The 19,891-nt window shown below is 36.2% G+C and overlaps 1 protein-coding gene across 3 annotated transcripts in view; it reads right to left on the reverse strand.

Annotated features, from left to right (window-relative positions):
- Positions 1-19,891, reverse strand: part of NAA15 (N(alpha)-acetyltransferase 15, NatA auxiliary subunit) — a 44,768-nt gene continuing 24,877 nt past the window's right edge. For 2 of the 3 annotated variants that reach the window (XM_026064380.1, XM_026064379.1), the window contains 11 exons: positions 18,146-18,315; positions 17,299-17,451; positions 15,660-15,788; positions 13,056-13,269; positions 11,652-11,845; positions 9,748-9,856; positions 9,029-9,127; positions 8,118-8,261; positions 7,282-7,449; positions 6,869-6,966; positions 1-5,406 (listed from right to left, as the gene is read on the reverse strand). In XM_026064380.1, the coding sequence (XP_025920165.1) occupies positions 5,206-5,406; positions 6,869-6,966; positions 7,282-7,449; positions 8,118-8,261; positions 9,029-9,127; positions 9,748-9,856; positions 11,652-11,845; positions 13,056-13,269; positions 15,660-15,788; positions 17,299-17,451; positions 18,146-18,315 (1,679 nt within the window). In that variant the 3' untranslated portion in view covers positions 1-5,205. The remainder of the gene's footprint in view (positions 5,407-6,868; positions 6,967-7,281; positions 7,450-8,117; positions 8,262-9,028; positions 9,128-9,747; positions 9,857-11,651; positions 11,846-13,055; positions 13,270-15,659; positions 15,789-17,298; positions 17,452-18,145; positions 18,316-19,891) is intronic. The other variant, XM_026064381.1, reaches the window with a different exon arrangement.

Genomic DNA, 19,891 nt, shown 5'->3' on the forward strand with positions numbered 1-19,891 from the left:
AACAGAACTCAGCATTTTTATTCATTGATTGACTTCCTGCCAGTTTTGATATTTGCTATTACCAGAGAAGAGCGTAAAGACACAGTACAACATTGTCAACCAGTTACGAAGGCTGGAAGGGAAAGCAAATCCCAGTACAATTGCAAATAACTTGGTGGAGTTTTAAGATTTTTGAACTGATCAGCAATGAAGCAGTAAATATCCTGCTGCACTGAACCAACAATAGGACTTTCATTAAATTTGTGATTTATTGCAATACATTTTAAAACTAAACATATCCATCATCATACGTTTGTTCACCAGCCAGGCAGATGACATTTTTCTTCATGTGTTATATACTAAATGGCTAAAATTATGCAGCCACTGAACTAGACTAGGACTAGTAGAGGTAGATATTTAATGGGCAGTGCCAGGCAGAAATATTTTGTAAAAGTACTTTTTGCCTTTTGTTATGAACAGTTAGCAAATGTAACATTTTCAGTTAAAACAACAAACACCTTAGGAGAGCTATTCTAAGATGCTTTGGATTTTCTAGTAATACTTATCTTGCAATGTTCTTACAAACCCTCTGATATGGTCCCTTGTAAACTGACAATCTCTGCCCTCTGAGTTTTCTGCCATGATTTACTTGAAGACCAATATACAAAGCTAGAATCTCTATGAACATACTGTTTGCTTGTACCACTCTAAAAGCAATACTCCCTTACAGCTTCCTTGACACAGGAAGACTGTATTTATAGTATTTACAGCTTCAGTAATCTTTCCAGTAATAATAAAAAAGCTACTTTGCACTTAATCTAAAATGGAATTTCTATTATGCCACCTTCCCATAACTCCTTACAGTCTCCTTTTGCCCAGCTGCTTTATCAATTTCTTTGCCATTCTCAATGCTGGCTGTATGGTCCTGGGAGGGAGAGTCTGTGCCCAAAACAGGCATTAAAATTGGTGCTTACAGAGTGTAGCTTTAGTTTCCAGGAAAATACAATCATAATGAAGTGACTCTGAGTTTTGTGAAAGCATATGCCTTTGCTCCATAAAATATCAAGCAGTTCATAATTGGACCTGGAAGCAAGTCTTTCCCAAGCTCAGCAACCATTTTTTCCTACATCTGAAGCAGCTTCCATTAATGAGCTTATAAGCTACTTGATTCCTCACTGATATTACTAATTATTCTACATCTGCATCGTTTTCCTCCACAGAATCCCAAAGCAGTAGGTCAGAATTTATTATGTATCAGCAAGCAGAACTCTCACATAGTTTGAGCTATTTTACATTTATCAGTCAGGTACAAACTGCATTTATAGAACAAACTTTCTTGGAGGGGGGGAAGACAGGGAAAAGATTTCAAAGCCAGCTAGCTACTCAGCACAGAACACATACAAAAACACTTAAAGCTAACATGAAAATGGAAAAAAAATCATTTTGAATCAGATATATTTAGCTGGATTATTATATCTAGTGTTTTTGTTAGCGTTAGTGGCACAGGTCCAAAGCACACCCATGGCACGTGGAAAGCAAGCACTGCGGGAACTGTGGCATCACTGCTCCAGCCCTCCCTCAAGGCATCGTGTAAGATAAAGATCTGAAGTTTTTGTATTTGAACTTGCTCATATGATACTGAAATTGTATTTGCACCTCTGGTTTCTTGGATTGATCTCCCCCTACTCTCGTTGGTGTTTTCCTTCTATAAAGATGATGACAATTTGGTCTGGCAGAGGAACAAGGTGTTACACCAACTTCTAGGGTCTACTGTACAGTGGAGCAACTCCAGACCTGTAAAAAGAAACCAAACACTAAAGAAATTTTATTAGGCCAGTTACATGGAACTTTCTCCCTACTCTAGGAGAAAAACTGAACAAACTGCCTTCTGTATTTGACTGACATATCACACCTTGATTCCTCCCCTGCGAACATGGAAATATTAAAACTTGTACTGAAAAACTTAACTTTAGGACAATATAGAGGCTCTTAAGGCATTTAAGATGCAAAGAAATGAGTTCCTGAATGGATCAGTTCCAGAATATTTTACCTGTTCATTCACACATATTATGTTTTTCTTTGTCTGAATGCTCTAGCTTTCCAAATGAACAAGGAACACATTTGCATTGTCAAAAATTGGAGTTAGCTAAGCACCCCATGTATCATTTTGGTCCAATGACTATTTTGAATTGTTTACTAACAATTTAAGTCCACTTCTGACACTGACATTGCTTCATGCAATGTGCATTACCACAGTCTACAGTCTCTGTCTAGGGAAAATTTGCTGAGCTTTTTTTTTTTTTTTTTTTTTTTAAACACAGAAAAGATATCCATGGCATGTTTCATCACCAGTGGCTCCATTTATGCTGGAAACCTCTTTTTCCAGGGGAAGTCTTGAAGTATTGAACCCAATTCTGTCAGTAAGAAGCTGTTGTTGTAGGTCACTGACCACGACGGCAATCCCGGCATGTTGTGACGCCCTCTGTTTGCTCACCAGCTTTGGCAGCCTAGCACCAGGGACTACGATTTTGGATCTCAGAACATGAAGGAAAGTTTTCACTGTAGCACAGCACACTTCTACTACTTTGTAAAACACCAGTTGCACTGGATTATAATTAATTTCCAGGTCTTAAACTCTTCCTCAAAGTTAACATTGCATCTGACATGAGAGATGTGAAGACGAAGGAATAACAATTCCTATGCCACTTAAAGAACCTTGTTTTTCAGGGAAACTCTTCATTTAATCTCTCATTTCCTGGGACAGCAGTCTTCTGGAAGGGGATGAGGAACCTTTCTTTAATCTGAAAGCATTATCTCAGAAGCACTAGGGATGCCTTTCAGCAAGGTTACAAGGAAGCATCTTTGGGGGAGATCACAATAGATGTGTGGATGGAGGCTTCTGGAAGGTCCACAAAAATATCCTTTCCCACTTGCATAATGAAAGATAACAAATACCTTCTTGCTTTTAGTTCAYCTGCTTCAGCACAAAAATAAGCAGTGAGAAAGTACAGGAAGTAATCCCATTTATAGGCAGCACCCAAAAAAGTTTGCTTGATGCAATTCACAATCTGTTAAGAAATGTGAGCATTCATCTGCCTCCAGCTACAGCATCAGAAGCAAAGAAAATGGCAGCAATACTCAAGAGGCAAGGCCAAAAGCTTAGAGCTTGTGTAGACAAGACTGAACTGTCTTCAGTAGTTGCAGAAAACATGCAGTCCAAGTATCTCAGGCTGCACAAAAGACTGAGATCTAGACATATTTATGACCAGTCATAACTGACCAGACCATTAATTGACTGGAGTCAACTAAATGCTCTAAAAGTATTCTAGCCCCTAAAAGCCTGGCTGATTAAACACACAAATATAGCAATGCAACTTATATTTCGAACATGAACTACAGCATAAACATACACAAGGATAGCCTAACCACAAGAAACTGGTGCTGAATGCACAACAAACAAAAAATTGTTCTTTCTACAGTTAGAAAACTACAAACCCCAATAATCTTCCAAAGTTTAATTGTATGTGTCAATCATTGAATTCCATGATGTGGAAGAGGAACACCGGGTATGCACTTGATACTCTAACTAAAATCCTGCAGCAAAGAAGGCACTCACTTTAAAAGCTGTAGTTTATTTTCTCCTTGGTTTTATGTGAATGAGCCTATAAAAACATTTGAGCACTTATCTATATTATTGACACAGTAGACTTGTAGACTGTAGCTTGACTTGGAAAATAAAATTCAACATCACACTGGTGGAACTTAAAAGCCAAGTAGTAAAGCATTCTGTGTTATGGGACTTCCCAGACATTCAGCCTTCATATATAATGCATTTAAACTTAATATATACTCAACATCCACACATCAGCAATGACATTATTAGCATAACTGGACAGCACAGTAAGCCAACCCTGAGCTGCACTCTACTGAACCCATTCATTTTCAAAGTACAACAGAGATTGGTTTAAATATTCACACAACTGTTTTTCAAAACATTTTATTGCATTATATTTGGTACCTTATGTTTGACAAAGGAAATTACATCTGTAACTGCAGGAATAAGAAGCTGGTCTGTTATTGAAAAAAAATCTTGGGCCCCTTAAAAGTTACAAAGTCTTGGGCTTGCCTGAAACAACTGAGCAAGAAATATATTCTTAGAAATGTAGGGCTTCAAGTATTACAAACCTGTGACACTGTGGAAAAGTTCCAGAGGTATCTAAACTGCAGCACTTTTTTTTCTGCATAACGTGAACAAGGCCTGCTGAGGTTTTAAACTATTAGTCTCTTGATCAGTCAAAATGGTAGTCAGGAGTTCTTCTCTTTGCAACTTCAAGCCATAGTTATGTTCTCATTTTATTTTCACTCTATGTGAAAAATGCATGCTATCTTTCTAATTAGTTGGTGCCACATCACAGTGCATAATTTTATTTGGTTCTTGCATTACAGTTTTAAAAAGTTTGGCCAACCTATGCTGCTAGGTTCATCTCAAAAACAGCAACGTTGATTCCCCCCCAGCCCACCCCCCTAATTTTAATTCCAATACAGATACAGTTTTAACTGGTTCCTTCAGTTAAAAACTGTGGTGCAAGAACACCAAACTGATCGTGTACAGTGAATTTCAGAGACGCAACAAGCTTATTGAACACACTATGTTTCTTAATTCTGCTTGGTATCTGTATGTCCCAGCATCCACAACATCATATGTATGTTGTAGGTTTCTCTGTATATTCTGATTCACATTGCATACTTCCTATGGACAGAATCATCCCGTATCAAAATCAGTCAGATGCTAAAGCCCCAACAACTCTTTGTGCTCAGTGAAAGAATCCAGTGCTAAAACAGCATTTTTGCTGTCTGAGATAACAGTAATCTCACAAGACAATTTTAAAGTAATATTTCTGCCACACACCTGCTCTGATGGCTATGAGCCTCCAGATTTCATATAAATTAGTTTAAAAACATGGGTAGGTAGGAAAGGATAAGGTTTTTTTTTTCTTCAATTTTAGCAGCTTTTAATTTTTAAGAAACCGAACAACCTATATCCAGTAATATGTTAGATATTTTATATATATACTTTGTCAGCAGGATAAAAAAAAGTAAAACTATTTGAAGGCAACGTTTTTTTTCCTTCCATTCTCTGTGTAAGTTAGAACAATTCAGCAGGTGCGTGACAAAAATATTATACACCAGATATGGTCCAATGTTATTTTTTTCCAATAAGGTTGTTCATATTTCATTGGCCAGTTCTTCAGGTTCTGCAGAACTATCTCCATTAACTGTGATCTTCATATCCTCTTCATATCCAGGGGGCATGAAAGCCAAAGCATAAGGGAAAAGCTTATGACAATTTSCTCTGTAAGTTTCAGATGCTTCTTTACAGTCTCCAAGGCTACCATCACATAAAGCTTCTAATACCTCCATACAAGTCTAATTAAAGAGAAAAATAAAGAATGTTATGGTTTCTTAAACATTCATCTCAATACTCACAAACAAGAAATAGAATACTCCAAAGAAAACACACATATTAGAAGCACTGTTTTCAGGTTTCTATCAAATGACATTTTTCTAATTAGACACAACAAGAGATACCAGTTTAGCATGATTTCAAATAACTCAATTTAAAGTGATTAAAAAAAACAGCTAGAAAACTTAAATGAAGCTAAAAAATACTTTTTTTTTAATCTGTTCCTCATTTTCCTGAAAAGTTTGATTTTTACTGGTTGGCAACCAAGAACTGGGCTGACTTGCAAGTGCGTGCGTATGTGTGGTGTGTACAAAATAAGGTTATGCCTCCAAAAACACCCAGTATTTTTGGTTACAGTCTAATCCTTCCCCCAGTCCAATTCAAAGAATACCATTCTTGGGCAAGAAATGCAGCTACAAGGCAATGAATGCTTTTGAAGAAAATTTAATTTTTTGTTTTCTCTCTACGTCTATTGATAATCCATCTTAAACTCTTTGAGACAGCTCAAACAAAAAACAAACAAATAAATAGTTTATATCCTGCTAAATATGTACTTAGGATATGAAAGATCTACATTTACGTCTCATAGACGGATCAGCTAGAGAAAGGATCTAAATCCTCAACATCCAAGGCAAGTTTATAAACCATGGCAAATTGTCTTTTCCTGCCTCTTTGTCCCCTCTGTTTTGTCCAAAAATTCTAGTGTGGCCTTGCAAAATCCTTCACAGTTAAACTTCTGTTGAACCTAGTATATTCCCAAGAATGTGACTTTTAGAAAATGCTCATTTTTGCCAACCAAAGAATACATTTTACTGGAAAACTTACCAATTCTACTTGCAATAGGTTTAAATATCCTGGAGTCCCCAGAGATAAAGAGCACAATAAAGAAAAAGTGCCAGGGGAACTGAGAGAAATGAAGCATCCTACAGGTTGCAATGCCTGCTAAAAAATCTCTTTAATACTTAATTAAATGTGCTGGGCACTCTCATATTGATGCCAAAGGAAATGGGTTGACTGGGGTAAAGAAATAGTTTAGAAGAGACTCTGCCTTGTGAGTTCTTGGCTGTTTAAACAGCTAAAGCTCTGACAGACTACAACCTTTTCCTACTGGGGAGCTTTAGCATCTTTTGCTATATGAATTCTCTTATGCTTTCCTGTTACTTCTGGCAACAACATGCTTTCTTCTGCTAGCTAGCTATTTTCATATCATATATAGGACAAAGCTACATTAACTCAAATGTGCAAAAAGGAGGTTAAATGCTTCAGTTCAGATGAACCCGTTATACCTTTCTCTCACATGATATCCCAACCTCCTTACTATATATGCATAGCAATAGTTTCAGCTTCCTCTTATCTTCACAACTTGCATAAAACTTCTGTAGATATACCAAAAGAAGTTGTTTACAACTTATAAATGACTGTTACCTGAAGATTTCTGTTAGTGAGGGATTCATCCAGGGTCACTGCCAGCTCTACTGCTCTTTTCTGACTGGAAGGATCTAAATAGTACATCATTTTGGCAGCTACAGGAGAAAAATAAGTTTCATCACTCAGTAGAAGACTGAATAAGTCTTATAATATCTACAACCATAAAATAAAGATATTAAGACCAAGAAAGGGGATACTGAATTCTGTAGCAGTAGTTCAAAATGGAGACATTTGGAACGTTAAGTTTGACATCAGAGCAAACAGAAGCGGAGCTTCAAGTCTACTATCCAACGCTTAAGAAGGTATAGGGAAAAAGCGTTGAAACAACTAGGCTACGTCTGCCCTGCAGGGTAGGAGCATTTTGCAGTATACTGTGTAATCCTGAAGATAATGAAGAGAACAAATCAGACCTGCTGCAGCACACCACAGTTGCTTTCTGGCAGCAGTGCTCAGGCTTCCTTCCCACAGGAACCAGGGCACAGGAGAGATGGAGTGCACACAGCTCTCATTGTAACACAGTGTCAGGACACACACATGGCACGGTCCCAAGTCCCACCACACAGATGTAGCTGAAGGGGCTTGATGTCAGAAGAGATGCAGAGAATGAACTCACTGCTTTCAGGGTCACGTTTAGGCAGACCGAGCCACAGCAGCAATGCTGCCCTCGGCGGTACACATCCCGTTGCTCATGGGGTACTATAATACCCACTGTAATATGCGATCACTATTGACAGATGGTCTTTTATGACAGCTGTGGTAACCAGCACTACCTCAGCTCCTCTTGTTTGGCACACCAATAGTTCTGGGTGTTAAGTCGCCTGCTGGGCACTCAGCACATTTGTGCTGGCAGTCAGCCTCTCCACATACCAGAAAAATCTCTCCAAATATCAGAAAGCTTCATAAATTCAAAATATTACTTCACATACCATGGCTCATACAAACTCTACCACAAACGCATTAAATATGTTTACCTTTAAGAAGTCTTATGATACATTTAGCATGTACCAGAAATGAAAACAGGGCAGGGAAAGTCCAAAAATTTGTATTTTAGCAGCACACAGAAGGAGAAATTGAAGAAACTCACAGACAAATTGAATGGTCATGTTTTCACAAAGACTCAAATAGATAGAAAAGCATTCCTGATGGCGAGTGATTTTTTTTACATCATTGCTGCAGATACTCAGAAGTCATGGCTAGATAAGCACAGAAAAGAGAAGGGGAGAGAAAAAGGATAGAGGCAAAATACCTGATAACCTATGTGGTAGTGAGTCATAGTTCTTTTTAAGGAAAGCTTCATTGAAGTTCTTTGGATTAGTTGCTCCAAAAAGCCGATTCATTTCTTGGTTTAACACTGTTCTGACTGCATCTGGCAGATCCTTACTTTCAGATACTATTAAATTGGGGGAAAAAAATTTAATAGAAGGTGACGCAGGCAATCACAGTACAATCTACTTCAACAAATATTAAAATAAAAGGATTTAATGTGCATTTACATTATTAGTATAATTGAAAAAAAACAAATCTCAAAGGCAGTTGCATAAAATTAAAAATGGTAAATAACTGGAGCTGGTTGGAAAAAGCTCAACTGTGACAGTTTTCTGATGCTTACAAAAATCCAAAGCCTTTTCGCTCAAATACACTCCTTTCCCACCTTACTGATTAGTCTTTTAGGCCTAAAGATTGAGGTCATAAAAAYTTGTTCTTATACGTATCTTGTCTTTAGTCGTCAACAGAAAAAGTGGCCTTTGGGGCAAGAAAAGACAGAATCCTTCCAATCTTCTAACAAAACAGGACATGATTCTAACTTTCTCCTCATACACTGACACAGGCTGCGAGCAGAGAAGCCACATTCTTCATTCTGCAGTTCCCATTTCTACAACCACCAGTGAGTTCACTCACTCTTTCAGAGGCACATCATACTCCTTTACAGTCTTAAAAAGACTTACTAACCATGTTGAACTAATTACTAAACCCAGCTGTAGTCATAATAAATATACTTAATCTTAACACAAGTCACTTGTTTAAAAAGCTTTCCAATATGCATATTAAATATTTTGAATGAATTGTGATAACAATCTGTGAACTAAAACCAGTGACTGTATGCAAGTTAGGTATCAGCTGGAGGCATGTACAGATGAAGTCATATCAGATACATACCGCTGCTGAAGAGATGAATCATACACTCGTGAAGCCAAGGATGACTAGAATCAATAGCAAATGCTCTCTTCACAGACTGAAGCATCAAAAGGAACTTCTCTGGAAAAGAAAGCATTGACAAAGGGTCAAAAAACTGTAGCTGGAACTAACTGCATTGCATTGAAGGAGTATTTAGTGTTTGAAATTACAATGATCAGAACAAATTAAAAGCTGAGGATACTACAAAAGCCATTTTTCTAACACTCCTTTAACCAGTGAATTAAACTTTTCAAACTAGTGACTACATTTGAACACAAGCTCTTAAAGCATAATATTTAACTGATACCAGAAGAATTCAAAAGTTAAGTAATTCAAAAGCCCACTTTTCATAGCAACTGCATGCCATTTCTAAATTTACAGCACATAGTTTTGTCAACACTTGAATTTGATGAACAGCTATAGATGAAAACAAGTAACTAGGAGAAATGCAAGTTGGGAGAATTAATGCTTCAGTCTCATGGCTCATGGATTTAAACACAGCAAAGAAACGGGATAATCACCTAGCATTTCAAACTTCTGATTCTTCACAGAATGCTGATGGCTGGGGTGTCTGTCCAATGAAAAGTTATATGCATCTACAGGCGCTGACTGCTTATATCTCATCAAGAATTTTTGCATAAATTCTAATATACAACTTTAAGAACCACAATTTACTTTCTTTCATTAGTTTTCTCACCTACCTTTTCGGAAATAAATCTCAAAGGCAAAAAGATGTGTCTCTATTTTGTTCTTCACTAAATTCTTCAGTGGCATTAAAAATTTAATGGCTTCTTCCAAAGGTGCTTCAACCTACAGAATCAAAGAATCATCACACAGCTAAGCCACAAAACTTAAAACTATTGACCAACTCTCCAACAAGAGGAATTAGTTGTTTCTGATTTTGAGTCACATCAGAAGGAGTTACTCTCAGAAGGCAACCCACCAAATCTACACACATGGGCAACAGAGATGCTGATGACTACTTTATGCTCATAACTGAGTCTGTTCGTGCAAGCTTCAGAAAGGTTCCTGAAGGCTGCCCAGTCATGGCAACATTCTCAGCTAAGATACTATCTGTTGTCCGTCTTATTTATGTTTTTATGAGTATAGCTACTCTCTAGGAATCAGTTACAAAACTCAATAGTCTGTCAATGACAATTTAGTAACGTTAACACATTAATTTGCACTGCACAAATAACTGAGTTGAAGACAATGATGGACACCTTACATAATTCCTAGCTAATCATATACTTTAGCAGTTTTCATAAAATATTTAAACTATTTATACATGCCATTATGAGTTTGTGTGTATCAGTTACAACTGCATGCTGAAACTATTTAATACTACAAAAGATTTCAAAGCTATGTTTTTAATGCCAAGGCTACATATCAGCCAACCAAGTCCAGGCGTAACTTTTCCAGAAAAAAGGTTTACAGGTGACCAACTATGTCTAAAATAGTTTTTGGACCTTGGCCAACTCAACTTGGAGCTCTCTAGAGTGTTTCCAGTAAGTAGGAAAGATTTGCCAAAGGGCTGCATTATACAGCTGTAACTATTTCCCTGCAACCTTGGCAGCAGCCTAGATTTTCTTGGGATATCCCACTACTCCAGAACTCAATTTCAATACACACCATTGAGGCAGCTTCATTCCTAATTTGCACTGTAATGAGACGGCTTTTTCTTGCAACCAGCAAGCTAAACAATGGGAATACTCCAGACAGTATTCCTAAACAACTAATCTAGTTTTTATAAAGCCACTTGCTTCCTGGTTATGCAATGAAGTTCACTGTCTCAGATTTCAAATACTGCCCCCCAAGAGCCAGCAATAGTCATTATCCTTGTGACATGAAGATACTGAATACTGTATCTATCAGTACTTGTATACTATCCTACTGCTATTACTAGAAATTCATTTTTCCAGTCTATGTTTTTCAATACCATTCTCTACATTTTTTCCAAATGCTTTCCTGCTCCTTCCAGGTACAACCTGTATCACAGTCTTCTGAATCATCTCCCTTCTACACATCTCTACATTCTTAATTCAAACCTCAAAATCCATCTTAGCCTTGTCTACTGCTATTTCTAAACAGATTCTTTATCCTTTTATTTGTTTGCATTCAAAACAAATTGCAAACAAATGCTGTTAAAGCATTCAGTTTCTCAGTGTCTCCTGTTTGCCCTATCTCTCCAACAGATTGCCTGTGCTCATATAAACCAGAAATTACTGTGGACCATAGGAGTGTAATGACAACCATCTTGCATACAAAACAGAAAGACTTCCATCTGCTTAACTAGAAGCAGGATATAATCAGCAAGCTAGTGTAATTCATATATGAAGATAATTCCATCTGTAGCAAAGCATCTATGACTTCTTGACTGCTGCCTTTGAGAATGAGAAGCAGTGATTTGTCACATTTTTGACAGTATATCCAACAAACTACCCTAGAAACATTTATTTTTTAAGACATGCCACTTGTGAAGAGAAGCCATACAAAAACCAAACGTTATCTGAATGGCTCTCAAATTGTGTGCATGTTCATAGTAACTTTTCTACAAATTTGACTCTTCTCCAAACCAACTGCTTAATATTACATTAGCAAGCACCTTTGCCAGTTTTTCAGGGATAAGTTCTTCTTTCGGTCCTCCAATTTCTTCATCATCATCATCTTTCTTCTTTTTCTGATTCCTCTGTTGCTTCTCTTTCTCAGCATTCTTCTTCTCCTCCTCCAGCTGTGCTTTCTTCTGAGCTCTTCTCTGCTTATTTCGTAGCTTTTTTAGCTCCTTGTCAGACATATTTGCTGTAAACAAGCAAAGGACAAAACACAGACTATATTGACTTCTAATATTATCCCGTCTCAATCAGTTGTCAGTTACTGTATTTATTTTAAAATCATATTTACTAACTAGTAAGGCTGCCATTGCATTTGTAAGAGTTTGTTTACTAGCAATACAAAAATTTGACAGTCTATGCTACTGCTTCACAATTCACAAATTCCTTTGTGAAATCAGGGCAATAGAAATTAGAACAATAGTATAGCAAGCTGAAGGCAGGACCAAGTAATTACTGCATGACTTCACAAATGTAGTGTCAGGAGTAAAAATATACACCAATACACACTGATTTACTCCTTAGGCATTATACAACAGGAAAGATATGTTTAATGTAGTGGTTAAATGGTTTAACAAAAATAAGGTGAAACAGTCATTTTGAGCATAGGCAGTTCCAGTTTTGCTTTTAATGCCCAGTTTTGCTTTTAACACCCTACAGATGTTTTACATTTGATTCACATTCAGATCATCCCTCTCTTAAAGTATGGAGAATTAATTTAAAAAGCATCAAAAATCAGCCATGAGAAATTCTATTACATTTCCACTTTTCTTAATTTGAACCTGAAGCTACACAAATGGACTGAGATGGTAAATCTTAAAACTTGACAAATTCCTCTTGGGGGATTCAGCCGCCTCTATTCATACCACTTGAGGTGCCCCAGTCCATAACCACTTAAATTGTTCTTCAATCAGAAAATGGACATAGAAAAGAAAATAAAGGATTTAAACATTATTTTTGCATCAATAGCAAAAGATGACACGATTTATGTGGCAATTAGTCAAACTTCTGCATACTGATAAAATGCTTAGAAAGAGTCACTCCAAGCACACCTGCTTTGGTCTGTTTCTTCATGGATCAATCACCATGAGAATTCCATGTTTTCTCAGGTATTTTCATAAAAACAACATGATTTTACCCAAGAAATTCTGTAATTGCTAGAAATATGTTTATGACCACCAACACAAAAATACAGCTGTTTAATACCTAGATAAACAAAAATATGTATTAGTTTAACTTTCACTACACTAATCTTGCAGGCCAAGTTAAAATTTGCCCACTTTTAGTTGCAAAAAAACCCCTTACTTTGGGGATCTGTCAACTGTAAGACTACTAGATCTTCGTAAAATATTCACTAACTAGAGAAACTGCATATACAATAAATCCTGAGGGTGAAATACCTGTATCAGCCTCGTGTTCTTTATTTTCATCTGTTAGGGGATTATCATGAAGCTTCAAATATATCTCTATGGCAATTTGTGCGGCCTTGAAGTAAAACGGATGCTGTCGAAGTACATCTTCTAGTTTTAACAAGTCCACATAAGACCTAAGCGTAATCTTCCTCATACAGTAAGTGTGGAAGTCAAACTGGTCATCTGTGATTTCTACAAAATGCTAACACAACAGGACGTTATTTAGCAAGCATCCGCAATCGGAAATAAACCTTCATTTATTTATATGCATTTTCCAAAAAATGTATGGAATAATTTACTAAAAGACTGCTGTTTGACAAGTAACTCATGTTTCAAAAAATTAATGTGCAACTGAAACAAAATAAAATTAAGTCATAGTAAAAAGCACAGAAGTTATCTTAGGTCAGAACCAAGATTCACCCAATCCACAACCTCTTTAATAGTAACCACCCTCTGACAATTTGCAGTTTAGGGGAAAAGATTCTGCCCTTGTTGTTATATTTAAATAGTACTTGAAACTTTTTCTTCTATGAACTTGTCTAGCTTTTTAGTTTATACCTTTAACTTCCATAAAATACTGTGGAAACAAATTCCACCCTTTAATCACATGTGGTGTGAGAAAGTACTTCCTTTTGTTTAAGATCTGCTGCCTCATTGTCACCTGATGTCCCTTTGTTTTTGTTTGTGAAACAGTGTAAAGTCCTTCCCCTCTTCAACTTCTCCATGTGTTTATTACCACATACAACTTTTTCCTAACCTTAACTCAGTTGTTGCTTGTCAAAGCTGAGGATAAAATAGTGCGATAAGCTAACTGCACCCTCTTAATGGGGGAGTTATTCCATAGCTCATGTTTTACTAGCTCATTTTTTAAGGAGGTGACAGGAACCAAGTATGATATTCAAATGTAAACATTACCATGAATTTATACAGTGGCAGGAAAATATTTTGTTTTATTCTCTAGTCTCTTCATAATTCCCAGCATGGTTTGCTTTTTTGACTGCTACATTAACATGATGGCTTTTGCAGCACTGTCTAAAATAATTCCAAGACTTCTTTTCTGAGCGGCAATAATTCATGCGGGGCCTGTTACTACTTATGCATATGCAAAGGGTTCTTGTCCTTTCCTCCCCAACTAAGTTGTTGAACATTACGTTTCACGTGTCATTTTATCACTCAGTATTGTGAGAACCTTCTCTGCAGCCACTTTTTTTAAAATCACTTTACATTATCAGTAAATGTCCTCACTCTATTCACCCGCTTTCTCTGATCAATATATTAAACAATGGATACCATATAGAGACGGCCATGCAATCTCTGTGGTAAACACCTTTTCATGTAAAAACTGATTTTTTTGCTCCTACTCTGTTTCCCTGGCACCAATCAGCTCTTAAATCCATGAGATCACATCTTAAAGGGACTAAGCTATCTTGGAAAAAGAAAGGAAATTGAAGGATCACATCTGAAGCGTTTCTGAAATCCAGAACAGATTTTAATCAACTAGACTGCCTTAAGCATATCTGGCATCTCTAAAACATATTTAAGAGGCAATGCTGCTTCTTACAAAAGCCTTGTTGATGTTTTCGGAATACAACATATTTGTCTATCTTTACTATACCTTCGATTAATCCAATAAATAAATTAAATGTAGTGACTTAATTCCTTAGATGCCATTCTCAAAATTGTTTCTAAGTCAGCACTACATTTGCTACCCTCTTCTGGTACCCAGGGTGATTTACATTACAAGAGTAGCACTTAAGCAGTTTCCTAACCAAGTTCCTTTACAGGATTGGGGTGAACAGAATGTTTTAAATCTCCTTAAGTCCCTCCATTTGCAAAAAGGCATAGCTTTTCTAAGCACTCCCCTTTGAGCACTTCCTTTACACCTCAACTATCTTGTCCTGTTTCTGGCTCCTAGTGTGTTTGGAAAAAATTGTTTTTTTTATTTTTATTTTTTAGGAAGTTGTAAATCCAAACTTTTTTTTAGCTTACCTTATTATGGATCTGCATTTAATGTGCAAATGTTCTCTTTTCCCCTTTCTGGATAAAATTTCTACTTTAAGACATCTTTATATTTCTAATAGCTCATTTTAATCTATAGCTTTTTCTTTTTTCTAAAGGAAGAGGATCTTTTCCAGTTTTTTAAATAGGTTTTTACATTTATTCTATTAAGACACTATACTTAAAGAGACAATACCTTTTTTTTTTTTTTTTTTTTTTTTTTTTTTTTTAAGGCAAGGCTTGTGAGTTCAGCGATCTTCTGTTTTGGACTTGAAGTACATATACTTTTGGTTTGTACCCAAATACATGTTTTCACATACCCTGCCTAAAATAAGGACTACTTTTGCAAATATTCTCTTCTTTCCTGCATCTTCAAAATACTTAACACAATCTCTCTTTCCAATACATATTTTACAAAGTTATTTATTATGAGAAAATATGGTGTAATCAATCCCCCAGTATTCAATAGGAAGCAAAATCTCTGCAGGAGCTGCAGGAAGAATACTTATGAGCATACTGTTCAAAAAGGAAATATATCAGCACAGTAAACTTAAGCAAGCATTTCCAGCCTAGGCAGTTTAACCAGATACATACTCTCTCAATTTCATGGCATTTCTTAAGTGCTTCTCCAAATTTATTCATTGTCTTGTAAGCTTGCGCACATTCCGTCTGAAACCACATGCACTGCATTTCATTCAAGTTCTCTACCGCTGAGGTTCCCTCCTGAAAGGAAAAACAGTGTTATCAAAAATGTATCTCACTCAGCTTGTTAACTGCTATTTCTTGCATCTCTCTCTAGTTAAAAGCACACATAAAAAGGCCATCAAAAATATTAAATTTCAAAATTGGATTCCTGCATGTTAGAAATTGCCATAATTAAGGTTATCCCTTAATATGGCCTTTTTGTGTGTTTGTACTCTGACATAATCTTTATTTATGTAGTCCCACATTTCCGCTGAAGTTTCTATTTCCTCCACCCAAACACTACCTCAAGCAAAGAACAAGATGGAATTGCTTGGTTCATTAATCGGGGTTCCAAAGTGAAGAAAATCATTCCTCTATGTTCAACTTTTTGGGAGTCAGAAATGCACAATGAATAGCCAGATGGTGACCATTTACCTGTGACATTTCCTCATCTTTAAGATAGAAAAGGCATTCATTCAATGTTTTTTTAAATTATGTACAAGTATATAATGCTGTGCAGCAAGAAGACAAATGGCAGAAAAGTTCTAACATGTGGCATGACACTGACACCTACAGGCATTTTTACTGAAACTGCCACTTGTTTCTGCCAGAAACTTGCTGATTGAGCTAAGCCTGAAAGCAACTGACAGTAGTAATAGGTTATTTCCTATGTGATCAGCACTACAGAGCAGGGGACACTGAAGCTGGTTTGCTGGCTGTAAAGGAATAGTGAGAGCAGGTAACTTCTGTTTCCACTTCAGGTTCTGGAAATCACATGGCCGAGGAGGTTTTGTGCTGTCCTCTCACCCCCACTAGAAGATCCTTTGATTCTTCCTTAACCAAGACAAAGGTGCAGACAGGTCCAAAATTCATTAGGTGTCCTTTTTAAAAATGATCCTTTTAAAGAAGGCAAGTCACAGACAAAAACCGATGCATCAAATGAAAAAGTTTGCATAACGCAAACTTTTTATGCTAGTTAACTGGTCATGGGTAAGCAGCCACAGGAGAGAGAAAAAAAAAAAAAAGATAAAATGTGAAGCTTCTCTTTATCACTATTAAATATGGCTTTGAGGGTTAGGTCTTGTTCATGAAAAGATGATGTCTTAGGAAATCTTTCAGCCACCAGCCGCACAAAAATTCCATTATAAGAGAAGTCTGAATATTCTAACTTAACATCATTTTGAACAAAATACGAGATATGGGCAACTTTATCAGATGTTTTAAGGGTCCTAGAGAATCAATATTGAATCCAAAGAATTATTTTTTCCAAAGTACTTATTTCTAGGAAGGGCTGTATTTTTCCTACCTAGCAAAGAGATCAAATCCAAGTTTTAATGTTGAGTTTCCACTTAAGACTATGGAATTCTGCTTAGCAAGGAGTAACTCTAACCACCTATTGTCTACTGTTAGTGAAGCAAGCAACCATAGCTGCCCTGAAAGGGAACTTAAAGATCATAAAAGTTAGATGATAGTTAACAAGAACAAAATATTCCATGGGGGATTAGGCCTACATATTATTCAAAAGAGCTATAAATTAAACACAACCAACCCTCGTAAACTTAGAACACATTTCTTCTGCTTCTTTAATGAAGTTTGCTTTCAACATATATTTTGCACATTTGGAGTTGATAAATCTGTCTGCTGTGTCCAAAGCCTGAGCCTCATCCATCCACCTTGCAGCTTCTTTAATATTCCCAGCATGCTTAAAGAGAAAAATTTAAATTTAAGCTCAATAATTATAAACACACATATTTTATCCACTGACTGTTCAATACCATAAGTAAAATTTTTAGACTTTTCTTTTTTATAAATAGCTCTCTTTAGGAAAAGAAAAGATCTTTAAAGAAAAAAGCAAAATAATTACTTTCCCCTATTATGGAGTTACAGGTCTTTTAGCACTATAAAAATTTTCTGAAAATGCCTAACAGACACTTTGGTTAATCCCACTCTGATAAAATATGGTAGTGGATTTGAGAAATTGTTTTTGAATCTTAAAAAAAAAATTAAAAAGGGGGAGGGCACTTAAAAATATTAACTCAATTCATTAGTGTGATTATTAACGCTTAAATAAATTGTGAATTGATGATGATGCACATTTTGCAGTATACTTTTCCTTTATTCACTTAAAAATCTTCATGTGGGCTTATTCATACATAGTACAAACAAACAAAAAACTCCAAATCCCACTTATCTGGAAACTCACTAAAATTCACAAAACTTTTCCATAGATTCTACATGTGTCTTGCTCAAGAAAAACTTAACACTATAATATTCATGACAAAATCATAACTGGAAAGCACAAGCAGCGGTAAAGATCTTCTGGCATAAATAAATAATAAATCTTCTGGCATAAAATAATAACTTCTGATCACTAAGAACAAGCCAAACAAACTTACCTTATAGATTTTTGCCTTCACAAGGAAGAGCTCTATCAAAGTGGGAGTACTTTCTATAGCAGCATTTATATATTCTAGAGCCAGGGATGGCTGTCCAATTTTATCATAATGTTGAGCCAAGTAGTACTGGACCCAGAGTAAAGTGGTTGGAGGTTCTTCTTTACCATCATCTGGAGGGAGAAAAATAGTGGACTTTTTTCCTCCCTGTCTGGTTTATTCAAGTAACATGGCACAAGGAAAATCCTATAAATACAGTCACTGAAGTTAACTCTGTCTCTACATTAGGCTACAGCACAAATCCTGAAGTGCTTCCAAACCCCCAGGTCCAGGTAAGCACCAAGCCCATGTTTTGCAAGACCTGAGCACCTACTGTACTCCTCCCATATCCTGATTTTAAGGGAAAGAAAATATGGGTTGATGGGTCACAGCAGGGAGTTGCGACATGTCCCAACTAGTGCCAACTAATCTGGGCAGTCAAAGGTGCAGGACTTCAGTGCATGACGTAGAGCACACATGCCCTATAGTACAGATATATCCTGATACATCTGACATCTACAAAACATTTATTCCACRAAAGTCTTGGCAGCTTTTTATTCAATATTGTTTTGGGTCAAGGGTATAGCAGGGAGTCCTGCTAAATGCAAGTAATGTACAATAACAAGGCAAACATTCCAGCACATTCAGCATTTATATGTTTTCAACCAAGAGATTTGAATATTTTTCAAACAAAACAGTCCCTTTCTATTCCAAACCTTTAAAAAGATTTTTCATCTCTACCTTTGACAAATTGTCATTTTTCACCTAAACGTATCTTTATGATACGTCTACAGGAAACACTCCTATATGCACGTCAGTGTGGAAAGTTAGAGTGCTTTGCTTGAAATCCAAAGTTCTGAAGTCTTAGAAGTTAAGTCCACTGCTTAATTATGACTATGATGCACAGCATCTTGCAGGAAAAAGGAAAAGAAAAGTGGTGTGTGGGGGGTGTGTGTGTGGCAGTCCTTCCGAAAGGTTCTGGTTTTTCAGCTTACGATATAAATTAACTTTGCAATTACATGCATTTGGCTGTTTATTTTAAGGTAGTGGAAAATTGCTTATTTGAATAGAAATTACTATCATCAAAGCAAATATTGAATTAAACTGAAATCACAGCAACCCATTTCCTTAAATCAGAAAAGCATGAATGCGTTTGAATGGCTTGGAAAAATTTAAACAGGTATTGCATAGTTATATTGTAAATTACAGCATTAAATTCAAGGGAAGAAGTTAACAGGCAACTTAGATGACAGTTTCATAAGGAAGCATCACATTAATGTTTCTGCAAAGAAGGGAAATAGCTGTTTACAATTTCAGTGAAAATGTGCTTAATAATTAGGATCAGCATAAATGACTTCATACATTAAAGTTTTTCAGGTTATCTTAACTATTACACTATTATAATCACCTTACAAAATTTTATGATCATCTTTTATTGAGATTTTATGAAGTTTTTTTTTTTTTTAAAAAGAGAATTTCTGTTACAAAACAGTTGGGTAAATGACTAAAAGAAACATCATAAAACCCCCAGAGAAGAAACTATGAAGGCTAGATTCAATATACGTAGAACCATACCACAGAACAAAATAGTTGTCAGCCAAAAACATGGAAAAAGGCATTTTTTAATTCTCAAAAATGAGCAAAAAAATCCCCCCAAAAAATCAAAACCAAGAAAACCTGAATATTGTACTATCATACCAAACCAGTATT

The sequence above is a fragment of the Apteryx rowi genome, unplaced genomic scaffold (assembly GCF_003343035.1).
Source record: "Apteryx rowi isolate R43461 unplaced genomic scaffold, aptRow1 scaffold_215, whole genome shotgun sequence".
Taxonomy (NCBI): Eukaryota; Metazoa; Chordata; class Aves; order Apterygiformes; family Apterygidae; genus Apteryx; species Apteryx rowi.